Raw genomic sequence first — 18,367 nt, 5'->3', positions numbered from 1 at the left:
CACACACACACACACACACACACACACATACACACACTTTTTGCCTGGTTTTTGTTGCAACTTTGACTGAGGTGGACTGGGTCCCTGCCAACCAGGTTCCTAGTACCAGTGTTCTTTCCCTAAAACTGTGCAATGGAACCCCCAATTGGCTAAACCTTTAGTAATCCCTAGTAAATGGTACCCCGGTACCTAGAATCTGAGGTATTAAAGAGGGTCCCTAAGGACTGCAGCGCAAATTGTGCCACACTAAGGGACCCGTCACCAAGCACATGCACGACTGCTGTGTGTTTTGGTGCAGACAGAAGTGAAAACACATGTTCTGTAGTAGGGGATCTCTGTGTATAGTCATAATCTATGAATAATCCCCGCCCATGTGCGGGGACCCCGGAGCAATCAAAAATATCTCTTAAGCTGTCCCGCATTTGCAAACCTGCAAAGACACTTAAGAGACAGACAAAATAATACAGCCTAATCACAACAAGGCTGCACTGGCCAGCACTTCCTCTGAAGTGAACACAAAAGCCAAAATAAAGTTGAAATGTCATTTTTATTCACATTTGACATGTTCCTTTATTATCACACACTCCCTTCACCAAAATCCCTTTAAACAATAGAGAGGAAGGGGTGGACAGACAAGCCCTATAGGCTGTCATTATGTGTCTGCTAAAGGGATACCGTGCCTTTAAGAAACTCTCCAGAGACCCCCGGTATCCCAGGATGCACAGCCAACACAAGTTACTTTCAGTTCTTTTTTCCGGCTCCTGCTAGCAGGACCCTGGAGCTTGAGCTCTACCCTTTTGGGTGGTTTACTTGATAAAATTGGATTTTTTTGGATAAATAGTGTTTTCATTCGACGTCTAGAGCCTTTTTCTACTACTGCCTGCAATCTGGAGCAGTTTTGGCCCACTCTTAGCATGGCTTTGTTCGATACCTGCCCGGAGTGTGGGAGGAAAAAGGCTAATACGGACCCACATGATGTGTGTATCCTCTGAGCTACATGTGCCATCTGCAAAACCTTTTCTAAGAGGACCCTGAGGGACAGGGAGAAGACTCGCCTTCAGGGACAGGAGCAGCAGAGGACCGGTGGGACTTCGGGGCATGGAGGGTCTCATTCCCCCTCCTCCGCCCATGCTTCAGCCCCTGGAGGGACCTCCGGGCAGAGCAGGGAGCAGAAACGGCACCTACCGGCTGGTAGGTCGCGTTCGACGTCGAAGGCGACGGCGTCGACGGCGAGAGAGAAGGCACCGGTATGTTCGCCGTCGATCCAGGGCTCTGGGTCGCGGCAGCCTCGGCGTTCGACGTCGAGGGAGGGGCCGGCGAGACCCGGGACCGGGTCGCCGTCGCAGGTGTCACGGTCGACGTCAACAACACATCGACGTCGTACCGAGCCCCATGGACTTCACTCGCCACCTTCGCCGTCGACCCACGGCTTGACGCTGACGGAGTCGACGCCGAGATCCCGGCGCCCGCCGTCCAGGCGGAGACTATCGCCGTCGAGGCACAGGTCGCCGTCGAGGCACAGGTCGCCGTCGAGGCACAGGTCGCCGTCGAGGCACAGGTCGCCGTCGAGGCACAGGTCGCCGTCGAGGCACAGGTCGCCGTCGTCGAGGCACCAGAAGTCGACACCGCGGCGACGAAGGTCGAGGCGTGGTTCGACGTCGAGGAGGCATGGTTCGACGTCGAGGAGGCATGGTTCGACGTCGAGGAGGCATGGTTCGACGTCGAGGAGGCATGGTTCGACGTCGAGAGGACGCTCGACGTCGAGGGCTAAGAGACGCCGGAAGAGGTCGACGTACAGTTCGACGTCACAGGCATCGGGGAACACGTCCTCAGTGATTACGATCTCCAGTCGGGGGGGGGCGCGGACGTTCCCCGTCGGTGGCTTCCACGCGGGACAGGCCCGCCAAGAAGAGGAGAGTGGCCGCGAGCCCGGACAGTCCTGGTGGGGGCTCTCCTGCTAGGAGTGATGGGGCTTCGGAACATCTGTCCCCGCTGCGTACCCAGCAGCCGCCTCTGCCTCCTGTGCCCGACCTTCCACCGGCGCCTCCACCGGTGCCGGCCCTTCCTCCTCCTCCTCCTCCTCCTTTCCTTCCGCCCCCTCCTCCGCTGCCTCTGCCCGTGCCTCAGCTGCCTACATCGCCACCACAGCCACCGCCTCTGCCCCCGAGGGTTCCTCACAGGCAGAGATCTCGCTCTCGCCCTCGCAGACGATCACGGAGTAGGCGCAGATCGTCCACTCGCTCTGGACATGGACGACGGAGGTATCGGTCTCGTTCCAGAGGCTCGAGGGGCACGTACTCTTCTCTTTCGCCCTCACTGTCGGAGACGCCTCCTACCCGCGTCTCACCGGTGGATGACATTGCCACGTTCCAGGAGGTGCTGATGAGAGGGGCTGCGAAGTTGGGGATATCAGTCACTACCCCTATTCCCACTACTTCTGTGATCTTTGAGACTTTGCATAAGGCTCATCTGTCGCGCCCCCTCCTCCCGTTGGTTCCGGGGTTGGAGGAACCTGCAATGGAGGTGTTCTTGACGCCGGCCGTGGTGAAACCGGCGCCCTCGAGACTGCTAAAAAAGTACAGGGCTCCTGACTCGGACCCGGCGTTCCTCAGAGTGGATCCTCCACCGGACTCTTATCGTGGTGGCGGCTCGTAAGCAACACTCTACGACGCCTTCATCCACGGCTCCTCCGGATAAGGAGAGTCGCAAAATGGACTCCTTGGGGAGGAGGATGTGCTCCACGTCGGCCACTACGATGAAGGCCGCTAGCGCCTCCGCTCTGTTGGGGCGCTATGACAGGTCTCTTTGGGACTCCCTGCAACAGTTCGCTGCCTCCCTGCCTAGAGACAAGAGGGAGGACTTTCAGGAGGTGCTGAACGAGGGCATGATGGTCTCTAATCAGATCATCAGTGCGGCGGGGGATGTGTCGCTGCTGGCGGCCCATGGGTACTGCCACGGCATACACATGAGGAGGCATTCCTGGCTGCGGCTGACCCCGCTCAAGCCTAAAGCACAGCAGAAGATCGCCAATTTACCATTCTCTGGCACGACGCTGTTTGGGTCACATGCGGATGACGAGATGGCCCGCATGAAGGCTGAGGCGGAAACTCTGAAGGCGGTGGGGCTGGAGAGGCCCAAGGAGCAGAGGAGGTCCTTCCACTCCTCGGGCAGGCGCTACGCCAAGCAGAGAGGCCAAGGGCGTCAGTCGGGCCACCAACAACAGCCCCAGCAACAGCAGCAGTACCCGAGGCAGTCCTTTCAGAAGCGCCAGAGGGGCAGAGGCCAGCATCAGTCCTCGGCGGGGAACAAAGGCCCGGCCGGGTCGAAGCCCTGAAAAGTTACTTCCCCCTCATCCGTTACCCGCTCCGGTGGGGGGAAGTATTCAACACTACCTGGCAGAGTGGAGGACAATAACGCAGGACAAGTGGGTGCTGAATATTGTTTGCAATGGGTACTGTCTTCGTTTCACCAGCCCCCCTCCACAGATTCCACCAGTGCGCTCCTCCTACATGGTAAGGGAGCTCCAGCGGGAGGCAGACGTTCTGTTAAAAAAGAGGGCGATAGAAGCGGTTCCTTTGCAGCAAAAAGGAAGAGGTCTCTACTCACGGTTCTTTCTTGTAAGAAAAAAGGACAAGAACGAGTTCAGGCCTATTCTAGATCTGCGTCAAGCCAACAAGTGGATCCGCAGAGAAAAGTTCCGTATGTTGTCCCTGCATCAGATTTACCCTCAGTTGCATCAAGGGGACTGGCTGTGCGCCATAGATCTGCAGGACGCTTACTTTCATGTGCCGATCGCACCAAAGCATCGCAAGTTCCTGAGGTTTCTGGTAGGCAACAACCATTACCAGTATTCAGTACTCCCGTTTGGCCTGAAGTCCGCACCACGGACATTCTCCAAGTGCATGGCGGTGGTCGCGGCACACCTGCGGAAGACCAAGGTGTTTGTGTATCCTTACCTGGACGATTGGTTGATCAAAGCGTCCACTTACCAGGAAGCCCAGTGCCATTTCAACAGGACAGCTGTCCTGCTGCATCGCCTGGGCCTGCACATCAACATGTCGAAGTCAGTACCGATCCCTGTGCAGTGTCTCCAGTACTTGGGGGCCTCAGTCAATACCTTGACCGCAAGCGTGTGTCCTTCGGAGGAGAGACGCTTATCGATCCGTGGGAAGGCGCGGCATCTCATCTCAGCCCGCTCTCCTACGGTGAGGACGGTGTCTTCCTTACTGGGGTCGATGGCTTCTTGCATCTTCCTCACCCCCAATGCACGTCTGCATATGAGGCCCCTGCAGGAATGTCTGGAGGATCAATGGGACCAGAGGCGGGGGCGTTGGGAGGACAAGATCCAGCTGTCTCAACACGCTCGGCAGTCTCTGAAATGGTGGTGTGCCCCAGAGAATGTCTGCAGGGGGACTCCTTTTCACAAGGATATTCCGGTCCAGACCATAGTGACCGATGCGTCTCTCCAGGGCTGGGGAGCGCATTCGGGCCCTCTTCAGATTCAGGGGATATGGTCGCAGATGGAGACGACTTACCATATCAACTTTTTGGAACTCAGAGCGGTACACTTGGCCTTGAAGGCGTTCCATCCCTCCTTCAGGACGAACTCCCTGCTGGTTCAGACGGACAATACTACGACCATGTATTACCTCAACAAGCAGGGGGGCTCACGTTCACGCACCCTGTCTCGGGAGGCACAGGCGATCTGGAACTGGCTGGTGGCCAGGAACCTGACGATCACGGCGACCCATCTGCCGGGAGTGCAGAATGCCCAAGCAGACGCGCTCAGCAGGCTCGTTCAAGAGAACCACGAGTGGGTGCTAAACGACGACGTGCTAAGACGTCTTCGCAGAGTGGGGCACTCCGGACATAGATCTGTTCGCTACGGCAGAAAACAGCAAATGCCGCGACTTCGCGTCCAGGTACTACCAGCCAGGGACGCTGGGGAATGCCCTATGGATCAGCTGGTCCAACAGCTTTCTCTACGCCTTTCCACCCATTCCCCTGATTCCGGCGGTGCTGATCAAGCTGTCGCAATCCAGAGCCAGAATGATCCTGATTGCTCCGGAGTGGCCGAGGCAATGGTGGTTCACCGACCTTCTTCACCGGTCTGTTCTGCCACACAGACGCCTGCCGTGTCGGCCGGACCTTCTCACGAAGTTCGGAGGACAGATGGTTCACCCCAATCTCTCGTCCTTGAGTTTGGCAGCATGGCTCCTGAGCTAGTCCAATATGGACATTTGAACCTGCCTCAGGACTGTATGGAGATTTTGAGAGAGGCAAAGAGACCATCTACAAGGACTTCTTATGCCTATAAGTGGAAGAGATTCTGCTTATGGTGCAAGGCAAAGGACATTGACCCTACATCCTGTAAAGAAGATGTTATTTTGCCTTATTTGCTGCAGTTGGCTCAGTCTGGGCTTAATTTTCAATCTATTAAGGTTCATCTCGCAGCTCTGACTGCGTATAGGAAAGGCCCTTCTCAAACCTCATTTTTTCAAATCCCTGTGATTAAGGATTTTTTGGAGGGTTTGCGTAAGGTGTTTCCCCCTGTTAGAAGACCTTCTCCACCATGGGAGTTGAATGTGGTGTTATCTAGATTGATGAGGGAGCCTTTTGAGCCTATCCATAAGGCTTTGTTGCAGCATTTGTCTTGGAAGGCTGCCTTCCTTGTGGCCATTACATCGGCCAGGAGGGTGAGTGAGATTCAGGCTCTGTGTTGTCAAGAGCCGTATACTGTTTTCCATGCTTCTAAAGTAGTGATGCGTACCCATCCTAAATTTTTGCCTAAGGTGATATCATATTTCCATGTAAATCAAATGATAACTTTGCCTACGTTTTTTCAGCATCCTTCCTCTCCGGCGTAGAGGTCTCTGCATTCACTTGATGTACGTAGGGTACTGAAATTCTATCTGGATAAGACAAAAGATATCCGCAGGTCGGATCAACTGTTTGTTAATTATGGTTCGGTGAGAACTGGTTTAGCTACCTCAAAACAGTCCATTTCCAGATGGATTGTTTCCTGTATTCAGCTTTGTTACCAAAAAGCTAACAAAACATTGGGGGGTAAGCCTACGGCGCATTCGACTAGGGGCAAGGCTGCCACTACAGCGTTGCTTAGGAATGTTCCCATTGCTGACATTTGTAAGGCTGCCACCTGGAAGTCGGTCCACACGTTTACGAAGCATTACTGCCTGGATTCTGATGCTAGGGCAGATGCGCAGGTTGGACAGGCTTCGCTGAGGAATTTGTTTGCACAGTGATTTGTTGGTGTTTGGGCTTACTCCACCGCTGCTTGTTGGTTGGGATGGGCTTGCCATTCTATTCATAGATTATGACTATACACAGAGATCCCCTACTACAGAAGGAGTAGTTTCTTACCTGTAACTCCAGTTCTGTAGTAGGGGTATCTCTGTTATAGTCATAAGCGACCCTCCCTCCTCCCCGGTGGAGTACACTGACAGTATCAGGCCTGTTGTTATACACCTTCAAAAAGAACTGAAAGTAACTTGTGTTGGCTGTGCATCCTGGGATACCGGGGGTCTCTGGAGAGTTTCTTAAAGGCACGGTATCCCTTTAGCAGACACATAATGACAGCCTATAGGGCTTGTCTGTCCACCCCTTCCTCTCTATTGTTTAAAGGGATTTTGGTGAAGGGAGTGTGTGATAATAAAGGAACATGTCAAATATGAATAAAAATGACATTTCAACTTTATTTTGGCTTTTGTGTTCACTTCAGAGGAAGTGCTGGCCAGTGCAGCCTTGTTGTGATTAGGCTGTATTATTTTGTCTGTCTCTTAAGTGTCTTTGCAGGTTTGCAAATGCGGGACAGCTTAAGAGATATTTTTGATTGCTCCGGGGTCCCCGCACATGGGCGGGGATTATTCATAGATTATGACTATAACAGAGATACCCCTACTACAGAACTGGAGTTACAGGTAAGAAACTACTCCTTACACATCCCTGTCTCCTAACACTGCATATGATATTTGTAAGTCACCCCTACAGCAGGCGTTAAATCCCAAAGGCAAGGTGTTTAATATTGTATGTGAGGATATATTTGCATGAGCAGATGTGCCCCTATGCTGGTCACCCCTATTGCTGCCAGTGCAAGTGAACAAGGAGGCCATCTTAAACCATGTACTGATCACTGGTGAAAATGAGTTCCCCAGCTACATAATGAGTTCACTGAAAATAGGGATGTTTCGTACCAATCATCTCATCTTGATAAACCCACACTGATGCCAGTGTTGGATTTATCAATACATGCACTCACAGGGCACCTTAGAGGTACTACCTTAACACCTACCAGCCTCTGGTGTGCTTACTGACCGGATTCTGCCAGCTTGCCACCCGAGGCAAGTTTCTGACCTCTTAGGGTGAGAGTCTTTTGCTCTCAGGCGGTCCGGAACAAAAGCCTGTCAGGGAAGAGGATGGTAACACCCCCTTCCACAGGATGTCCTGCTGATTAGCCTTCTTGGGCTGGCGGGCTTCAAAGGAGATACTGCCTTTGGAATGTGAGTTTGGCTCCCCTCACAGGAAAGGAAGCCCCCGCCCAGAGCGCACTTGGCACCTGGACAGTTGGGAAAATTAGCCATTCAGGTAGGCATGCCACACCCAGGCTAGTACCACCCTTAAGGGGAGCTAACTGCGAGGCGGACATGAGTTTTCAGAGTTAGCCATCTTTGTGATGGTATATATAGAAATTCTGGGACAGGGTTATGCTCCCTTCACACATGAAGTCGTCCTATAGGGGCTTAGTGACCCCCAGGGTCAATTGCCCATTGGCTAATACCCTGCACTCCCTTAATGCCCCTAAATTCTGTATATAGGGGAGTGCCTGGCACCCGATAAGCAGATCTTGATGACCTAAGAAGAAAGGACACCAAAGAGTCACAAAAGCAGAGAAAACTAATGAGAGAACCTGACTGCGCCCTAGCCCCGCTGGCCTGTCTGAAGCCCTCATTGAAAATTGCGCCTAAGTCGACTCGTCCTATGCTGTGACTCCAGAAATTTGAGAGAACTGCCTGCTTTTTAAAAAGACTATGAACAACAGACCTTTTTCATCAGAAACTCCCAAAAGAATGCTGTAGCCTCTGGAGCTGTCAAAACCCGACAGCTGAAGCAGCCACTGTGCCCGTCACCTCCGGCTAAAATTTAAGTGAGCCAACGATGCAAACAAGGTTCCCCAGCCCTCCAGATCCTGAGTCCATAGTGTTTTCACCCCTCCCGGGCTCCCTGACATCTCCTGCAGCCTCTACACACAGGCCCCCTCTACCGCAACTGCTCTGGTAAGGAAAACCCAACGCCTTAAGACACCTCTGCACCCATCACTCCTGGGCATTGCAGGAGAGGAATAAAGGTGTCGTTCCCCCCCCCTCTCCCGTCCCCAAGCATTGCAAGGCCTGAGCCCACTTGCTGGTACAGCTTGTCTGGCTTTCAATCCAGAGCCTGCAGCCTCTTTTCGCAGTAACCAATCTAAATTGAAATACACTGCGTTCCTAACGCTGTTTTGCACACCGCACCCGGCTGCCGTTATGCCGCTGATGGTGTACTGTTAGTGCTGCCTTGAACCTTGCCCACCACTCACCTGAGTTCATGAATATTTGTCCGGTAAGTCAATATACTGTACCTGTTTGCAGAACTTGTTCTTCCTTCCATAAGATAACAGAAATCGCACTTTTTAAAGTGAAAAGAATTTATATTTAAATCTGAACGATATTTCTCTGGTGCTTAAACATACATAAAGATACTTGCTATCTTTCTAAATTAGTGTGGGTCGCCTTCTTGAGTCGTGTTGTCATTTATTAACCAATGTGTGTATTTGGCAAATGTCTTGCACGCCTCTATGTTGAGCCTACGGCTCCTCGACCACACTACCCCCTAATAGAGTACTTTTGGATTGCATAGCAAGCCCCTGTCCACTATCAAGGGAACCCCTGGACTCTTTTACTGGTATATCAACCAGCCAGTTTCCTACACCAATGCGCCTTGGAATTGCTACAAACGTTTTTGGATTCTGTCTGACACTTGGGGATTTTCACAAGGTGAGTCTCTCTACCAGAAAAGGCATTCCCGAAGGCAAGTAACTTTTTCCTAGGCATTTTTCTTTTAAACATTTGACTCGGCAAAGATACCTGGCAGGCTTCGAGTGTGTGTACTGTCAAGTCAGTTTCTTTACTACTACCAAAAAGAGTTCATTATGAGAGTAGAAATGCCCTTATAAACTACGATATCTTCATGATCCTGGCAAGTTCAAATAAATCTGCTGCCTTGTCAATTAATGTAAAATGAAGGCAAGGTTCCGGAGTTTGTTACAGAGAAGGGCTGTGTTTTTCTCATTTCACAAGGAAAGAATCTTGAACTAAACTTGAAGGGTACTTGTTACTCTTTTGCCTGTAAGGGTTTGTCAAATTTAAGCCAGAACATCTACAGATGGATTATTTTGTGATTAATGACTTTCTCTAATTTAGCAAACTAGATGTCTCTGGAAGGGACCATAGCTCATTTAGTGTGGTTTATATGTGCACTTGTATATATGTGAGAGTGATATGGATGTTTGGATACAGGGAGGCATGGAAAGACTTGAATAAGTTACTGTTCATGATAGCTCTGCTAGGCTGGTGTAAGTTTTTTATTTGTGACCATATACCTTTGTTCCTTACCCACTAGCTTAATCTTTCTCTTTGCAGCCACCATCTATGCACCTCGACGAAAGGGCCAGCTCTCTGCTGATATCTGCATGGAAACAATTGGGGAGGAGATCTCTGAGCTGCGGCAGATGAAGAGAGGCGTGTTCCAGCGTGTGGTAGCCATATTCATACACTACTGTGATGTCAACGGTGAGCCTGTGGAAGATGATTACATTTGAAGAAGGGACACCTCCTTCCTTTAATCCTCCAACTGACTCTTTGGGTCTGTCTTGTTGGCGCTTGACTGACAGACTGGGAACAATGTTGACAGCTGGCACATGAGGGATTGCTCCGCTTCTTTCTCAGAGTTTGGTTGCACTTTTACAACAAAATAAAGAAGGAAACTTGTATAAAATTATAAAAATTCTTGTACAGATATTGCATTAAACCAGAAATTACTCTTTTTCTTATACTGTTTTTCATGTGTTTATACTGTTTAATTTAAAAGGCTTGCTTCTTGTGGGAAGGCAGAACATTTCCACTGAAGAGGGTGGATGATCAAGAACGGGTTGGTTATTCATAGATCACTGTATAATACAGCTTTTGTTTGTAGAAAACTTTGATACGTGAAGATGAGTTCTCTGACTTTTTTAATATGTGCCTTCATTTCCTTTCCCCCTGACCATTATATGGTCTGCACTAAGTAAAACAATTGAATACTGCCATGTTCTGTGTATTATTTTGCTAGGAAGCTGTTATTTCGGGTGTGATTGGGACAAGGATGCATTAGGCAACAAGACCAGAAATGTCTTCACAGATTGGATATTGCCTTAGTTTCCTTACAGACCTTCAATAGATAAAATGCACATTACTCCTCTGGTGTTATGGCTGAGTATGGAGCCTTTAAATATTCCAGGCTAGGGGGCATAATTTATTTTCTGTATGCTTCTCTCTGTGCATTAATGTCACAAAATGAAAGTGGCTGATTGTGAAAGCCCCTAGAGATAGTTGTGACATATTTTGACCTGTCAACATAAATAGTTAACCTGCTGAACATCCAGTTTACAGTTCTGTTAATTTCTTTCTACAATGTTATGAGCATTTGGAAAGTATACTTAAACCATTTGCATGTCTCCGTAGTGTTTTCAGATACAAGACATCCTTTTCCAAAGAGTCTTGGATTTCCGTCCATTAGAGGTGTGATTGTGTGATGTCATTGTGTTTGGATAGTCAGCATTGGTTTGCCTAATGTATTCGTTTCATAACAGTTTGTATTGGTTCATGTCAATTTTTAATTCTTACGAAAAGGGTCCTTTTTTACTTTACTTCATGTCTAGTTGAACGTGTGTGGTAAAGGACATTTTAGTTCCAGTTGAATAAAACATTAGTATGCTCGGTATGAAAAGCCTGAACTTTTGAGTGGCAAAAGTAGCAGACTGCAATATTTTGATTCAGTGTTATGAAAATGTGGATGTGTTATGTTTAGCCTAGCTTTCTGTGTGCAATCAAGCTGTGCATTGCTGTTTTGACAGGTATGTGATATTGCAGCACTCGTCATAGAAATAAAACAGCTCCTTTATTTATGGTAGGGCAGCTGTGGAAAAATACTGCTACAGCTAATGATCTCCAACTGCTCCATTAATGTTCCAAGCTGTATGACCTCATCAGTTATGTCAGATGGATTCTAAACTAGAAACTAGTGACCATAGCAGAATGGGGACACACCACATCTCCCATCTTTCAATAAAAACAAAGAAAATAAACAATAGAACATATGGAAGAAAAAAAAACCAAAGCCTCATACAACTAAACAAATATATAGTGTTAGAATCAGTCCCTGTTCCGATACTCCTCAGGATTCGGGCGACGCTATATGGGGTCCACCTCTCGACGTCACCAACTTCCTCCACTAAAGGCACGGAAGACTGGAGCCATCAAGCGAGGGAAGGGAAGGATGGGAACAGCGGGGATTAGAACCTGTAAAGAAAGAATTAACATGCAACAAAAAACAGAAGTATACTGCCAATACAGTTTACTACTCTCGATAATTCTCGCTACTAATTCAACAGTTCTTGCATTGACTACCTTATGTCATAATCACATGCTCACACTCCATCGTATGCTCCAACACACACCCTGGTGCATGCTGACCACAAAACCCATAGTAGCCCCTGATTCTTTGGGCACTTAAGGAACCATATATATATTCGATGTACAATAACAGAGAACCAGACGTTTCTTTCACGGGTAATTCAGGTGTAAGGTATTTCGGGGCTATGTGAATTGTATCCTCCTTTACATCCTGAACCCACCACTAGGGCATTCCATATATCATGGAACCTTAATAGTTTGTTATGCTGTTCCTGTGTAACAACGTCGGGAGAGACGCTTTACGTGTCCTGGCCGCAATGGTATATTCCTATACTCCTCAAAAATGAATCCTAGTTAGCCATAATATGAAAGACTCGTTCTTCACTAAGTAAAGTACTATGACGGTTACTTCACCGCTCAACTGTTGACCCCCGCACCAGGGAAGGAATATCCTGACCTTTCACGAAGACAAATTTGTTTGTGACGCTGTCTTTTTTCGAGCTACTATAATACAAGGTACAGAGCACTCTTCTCTGAGCGCGCAACAATCGTCACCACCTATACTTGCAGTTTGTGGTAACTCCAGAATTTGCCTTTCTCCTACACGCTGCCTTCGCATGTACTCGTACTCCTGATGACACCCTTTCCTTCTTCGGTGTCGAAAGAAAACGATAATAAGGCCTCTGGTCCTTCCTCGTGCGGCTAGCAATCTCTCCGGTAACTGCCCCCTCTCTGGGAATTTGCGGTCTCTGCCGCCTGTGACGCCAATGCCGATACTCCGGCCGTTGTGAAACTTGGATGCGGGAAACTCACTGCAACAAGGTCCCGCTCCTCGAGACTTCGGATTCGTTAATTACGCACAATGTCGTGCGCGCGTTCAGGGCGTTTTAAGCCCGTGGCTCCTCCCACTCATGCACATTGCATTCTGGGAATTGTAGTCGTGGCAGGCGCTCCGAGCCCAGATCCTGATAGTAGGTCCCCCTCCAGGCGCCTCCTAGAACCCGGTTTATCGGGGTATTTCTTGTAGAAAGACTTGAGTTTAGCTGGCGCGTGCACGTTGGCACTGGGCACCCACGAATCCTCCTCAGCCGAGTACCCCTTCCAGGAGATTAGGAACCACAGGTTTCTCCCCCGGTACTTTGAATCCACCACACGTCGTACCTCATATTCCTGACCGACATCCGTGGCTATTGCAGGTGGAGGCTTTCGCACTCCTCCCTTTGCTGGTTTTAGCAGACTACAGTGGAACATTGGGTGTATACGTAAGGAGCCCGGAAGCCTTAGCTTATAAGCTACCGGATTCACCTGTTTCATCACACTATAAGGGCCGATGTATCGTGGATGAAAAACACTCCGTAGCTTAAACCGGAAATTCCTGGTGGACAACCACACCCGGTCCCCTTTTTTGTACTGTGGACCCTCCAGTCTATGCTTATCCGCCCAGTTTTTATATCGGATCTTGGCCTTCACCAAATGTTTCTGTACTCTTAAGTGTCCTTGGCGCAACTCTCTCATGTGATCTTGGATCGAAGGATGGTTGATGACCCGACCGGGCATGACAAACGGCAAAATCCTCGCATCATATCCGAAATTGGCCCTGAAGGGCGACATCCCAATGGAGCTGTGTGAGGCGTTATTATATGCCAACTCTGCCATCCATAGCATGTCCACCCACGATTCATGAGCATTTTCTGCATAACATCTTAAGTACTTTTTTAAAGTTTGGTTTAACCTTTCGGTTTGTCCATCCGATTGAGGGTGGAAACTGGAAGACAACGCTGAGTCAATTTGCAGAGCCTTACACCACCCTTTCCAGAAACGTGCCACAAATTAAGGGCCTCTGTCAGACACGATAACCTGCGGTATGCCATGGAGCTTCACTATGTTTTTTTAACAACAGTTGTGATGTCTGTCCAGCGGTAGGCAGTGTCTTGCAAGGGATAAAGTGGCCCATCTTGGCGAGACTGTCGATCACCACTAGTATGGCCATATACCCTTGGTCCACCGGGAGGCCTGTGATAAAATCCAGGCTGATGTTCTGCCAGGGTGCACCGGGGGTAGGTAAGGGAACCAGTTTGCCTCTACTTGTGGAGGTGTCTGTCTTCCCCCTTGCGCAATCTTCACACCTCGACACCCACTTCTTTACGTCCTGGACTAATGATTTCCACCAAAAATATCTTTGCACCAACAGCGTGGTCTTTAGAATGCCCGGATGCCCTGCCAAAGGAGAGTCGTGGCACCACTCAAAAGCCCTTTTTTGAAGTGCCTGTGTGGGTAGGAACAATTTCTTGTTTATGAACGGCAGTCCCTCCTGGATCTTGTGTTCCAGGCCTTTGTCCGCCCAACGGCTCCAAGCCTCCTGACTCCTGTTTGTTCTTATGCCTTCCAGATACTCTTCCGCTCGTATGGCACAAATGACCTTGTACGGGGGTATAATAGACTCTTTTATATCCGACTCTGTTCCTTCCACCGCCATTACTCGGGACAATGCATCTGCCTTTCTGTTGTCTGCCCCAGGACGGAAGGTGATGATGAAATTATACTCTTCAACGAAAAGCATCCACCTCATTTGTCTAGGTGACAGACGCCGAGCCGTTCGCAGATATTGTAGATTCCGATGATCGGAATAAACAGTTACCGGAAACCTAGCCCCCAATAGATACGGGCGCCATTCCTGGAAAGCCTTTTTGATCGAGAGGAGTTCTTTTTCAGCAACATTATAATTCCTCTCAGCAGGCAACATCTTTTGTGAAAGGTAGGCCACCGGGTGAAGCCGCCCTGTGTCTTTGTCCCTTTGTGAAAGGATTGCCCCTATCGCTTCGTTAGACGCATCCGCCTCGACTATGAATGGGACATCTAATTGTGGGTGTCTCAAGACCGGTGCAGATGTAAAGGCCTCTTTGAGATAGTCAAAGGCTTGATTGGCTTCGGTGGTCCAGGCGAATACTACTCCCTTTCTAAGCAACCGGGTAATCAGAATGGCCCTTTGTGAAAACCCTTGTATAAATCTCCGATAATAGTTCAAAAACCCCAGGAAGCACTGCACCTCCCTCACGTTTTGGCGTACCGGCCAATCCTGTACAGCTTGCACCTTTCGTTCTGACATACTCATACCATCCGGACGGAGTATCACTCCCAAAAATTCCACTTCTTTCACCCCAAACTCGCACTTGCTTAGTTTGCAAAAAAGGCTGTGCTTTCTCAGCTCCTGTAACACCTGTGACACATGTTCCTGATGACTGTCGACCTTCTCTGAATAAATCAATATGTCGTCTATATATACGACCACTGTTCTGTCCACGAAATCTTTAAGGACATCATTCAAAAAGTACTGGAATGCCGCCGGGGCATTACACAACCCGAACTGCATTACCAGATACTCAAACAGACCATAGCGAGTTTTAAACGCCGTCTTCCACTCATCCCCTTTACGTATGCGCACCAAATGATACGCCCCTCGGAGATCCAATCTCGTGTAAATTTTTGCTTCCCTAACTTGATCCAAAAGAACCGGTATGAGTGGTAGAGGATACCGATTCCGTACTGTATTCTTGTTTAGCATGCGATAGTCGCAGCACGCCCTCAAATCTCCATTAGCCTTTTTAACAAAAAACAAAGGCGATGCCGCCGGTGACCGGGAAGGGCGAATGAACCCTATCTCCACAAAATGGTCTAAATATTCTCTGAGATGTTTCGTTTCGGGTTCGGAGAGCGCATATACTCTACACGTTGGAATCGTAGCACCTTCTACTAGATCTATTTGGCAGTCATACGGACGGTGTGGTGGAAGAGACTCGGCCTGTTCTTTGCTAAACACATCAGAAAAGATCCAATACTCTTTGGGTAAGACCACATCCTTTTCTGCGGCCGTGGCTGCGACCCACGTGTTAGCCAACACGGTGGCCCCCGAACACCCACCTAGCATCATTTGCTCTTGACAGTCCTCCGAGAAGAACTGAACGGTTCTACGTCTCCAATCAATGGTGGGATTTTGAAGGCTGAACCAAGGCATTCCCAGAATAACCTCATACTGAGGCGCATCTATGATATTTAAGGCCAACATGTCTATGTGACTCATAGTGCCCGCTCTACATGTTAACTTGACAGTCTCGGTTTGTTCTATGAGCAGTCCGGAGGTGAGAGGCTTGCCATCAACCGCTAATACTTCCTCTGGGATATCGTGCTTTGTCTTTCTTATAGCTAATTTGTCCTCTAATCCTTGATGGATAAAATTACCCGTGGCCCCTGAATCCAACATAGCGGTGATCTGAAAGGTTTGTACTCTGGTTTCTAACCACATGATCAATTCCAAATGTCTTTCTGTCTTACCCTGTGGTTGAGTGTCCAGGGATGGAATCGTCCACCTGGGGACCTCTACTACCTCTGAGGATCCACCCTCCTTTACGGGAACTTCTACTCCCGCCACCGTAGCTATAGCCTTTTTGTTCCGGTAATTGCCCCCGGGCTTTTTGGGCCTAGCCCGACATTCCCTGACATAGTGCCCCTTCTTTCCGCAGTACATACACAAGCCTTGTGTTCGTCTGCTCTCTCTTTCAGTTCTTGACAATTGAGCACGGACTGTTCCCACTTCCATGGGCTCCGCAACAGTCTCACTTACCGTGGCCTCCTTTCTGCTTCTCTCTACCCTAAACCGATCCCCACCTCTGTCGGTAATTCGACCGTCCAACCGCAATGCCAGACTAATGAGAGCCTCACAGGTCCTGGGCTGAGGATCAATTCGAGCTATTACATCTTTTAACTCGTCACATAATCCCTGATAGAAAAGAGACATTCTCTTCTCTTCTGGCCACGCCGCTTCCGCTACCAATCTATTGAATGTGGTTAAGTATGTTACTAATTCCGTTCTCCCTTGTTTTAACTCCAAGAGCTCCCTGTCAGCACTAAAAGTGGTAGTTCTCCTGTCAAACACCCCTTCTAAAGCGGCTCGAAACTCGTCCCAATCTGATAATACTGGATCATTATGGTGTACTAAAGGCACCGCCCAATTGGCTGCATCTCCAGCCAAGTAGGAGATAGCAAACGCCACCCTAGAATGGTTAGTAGGGAATGAGGAAGGCCTACATGAGAAGTGCATCAAAATCTGAGTTAAGAACACCTGTATCTTATGTGGGTCACCTAAGTATCGCTCAGGATTAGCTAGAGGAATGGGTGGAGATACATTAACTTGAAAGGGATGCCCACTTGCTCCCACATCAAAAGGGTTCCGTGACAACCTATCTACCTTATCACGTAAGTCCGCTGTTTCGGCCCTAGAGGCCGCCAACTCCCGCTGTACTGCGGCTAGTGCAGCTAAGACTTCTTCCATACTGCGTCTTACTCACCCCCCGAACCGGGAGGAGCCTCAATACATGGGTGCGTAATTCTGTTAGAATCAGTCCCTGTTCCGATACTCCTCAGGATTCGGGCGACGCTATATGGGGTCCACCTCTCGACGTCACCAACTTCCTGCACTAAAGGCACGGAAGACTGGAGCCATCAAGCGAGGGAAGGGAAGGATGGGAACAGCGGGGATTAGAACCTGTAAAGAAAGAATTAACATGCAACAAAAAACAGAAGTATACTGCCAATACAGTTTACTACTCTCGATAATTCTCGCTACTAATTCAACAGTTCTTGCATTGACTACCTTATGTCATAATCACATGCTCACACTCCATCATATGCTCCAACACACACCCTGGTGCATGCTGACCACAAAACCCATAGTAGCCCCTGATTCTTTGGGCACTTAAGAAACCATATATATATTCGATGTACAATAACAGAGAACCAGACGTTTCTTTCACGGGTAATTCAGGTGTAAGGTATTTCGGGGCTATGTGAATTGTATCCTCCTTTTCATCCTGAACCCACCACTAGGGCATTCCATATATCCTGGAACCTTAATCGTTTGTTATGCTGTTCCTGTGTAACAACGTCGGGAGAGACGCTTTACGTGTCCTGGCCGCAATGGTATATTCCTATACTCCTCAAAAATGAATCCTAGTTAGCCATAATATGAAAGACTCGTTCTTCGCTAAGTAAAGTACTATGACGGTTACTTCACCGCTCAACTGTTGACCCCCGCACCAGGGAAGGAATATCCTGACCTTTCACGAAGATACATTTGTTTGTGACGCTGTCTTTTTTCGAGCTACTATAATACAAGGTACAGAGCACTCTTCTCTGAGCGCGCAACAATCGTCACCACCTATACTTGCAGTTTGTGGTAACTCCAGAATTTGCCTTTCTCCTACACGCTGCCTTCGCATGTACTCGTACTCCTGATGACACCCTTTCCTTCTTCGGTGTCGAAAGAAAACGATAATAAGGCCTCTGGTCCTTCCTCGTGCGGCTAGCAATCTCTCCGGTAACTGCCCCCTCTCTGGGAATTTGCGGTCTCTGCCGCCTGTGACGCCAATGCCGATACTCCGGCCGTTGTGAAACTTGGATGCGGGAAAGTCACTACAACAAGGTCCCGCTCCTCAAGACTTCGGATTCGTTAATTACGCACAACGTCGTGCGCGCGTTCAGGGCGTTTTAAGCCCGTGGCTCCTCCCACTCATGCACATTGCATTCTGGGAATTGTAGTCGTGGCAGGCGCTCCGAGCCCAGATCCTGACATATAGTGTATGATCCACATA

At 49.1% G+C, this 18,367-nt stretch overlaps 1 protein-coding gene across 2 annotated transcripts in view; it reads left to right on the top strand.

The window, feature by feature from the left end:
- The window catches only part of FBXO38 (F-box protein 38), a 165,321-nt gene extending 154,964 nt beyond the window's left edge, over positions 1-10,357 (top strand). For both annotated transcript variants that reach the window (XM_085618196.1, XM_085618197.1), the window contains exon 22: positions 9,693-10,357. In XM_085618196.1, coding sequence (XP_085474322.1) covers positions 9,693-9,871 — 179 coding nt within the window. In that variant the 3' untranslated portion in view covers positions 9,872-10,357. The remainder of the gene's footprint in view (positions 1-9,692) is intronic.
- The last annotated feature ends 8,010 nt before the right edge of the window (positions 10,358-18,367 follow it).

The sequence above is a fragment of the Triturus cristatus genome, chromosome 7 (assembly GCF_964204655.1).
Source record: "Triturus cristatus chromosome 7, aTriCri1.1, whole genome shotgun sequence".
In the NCBI taxonomy this organism is placed as follows: domain Eukaryota; kingdom Metazoa; phylum Chordata; class Amphibia; order Caudata; family Salamandridae; genus Triturus; species Triturus cristatus.
This window is presented reverse-complemented; position numbering and strand designations above follow the sequence as displayed.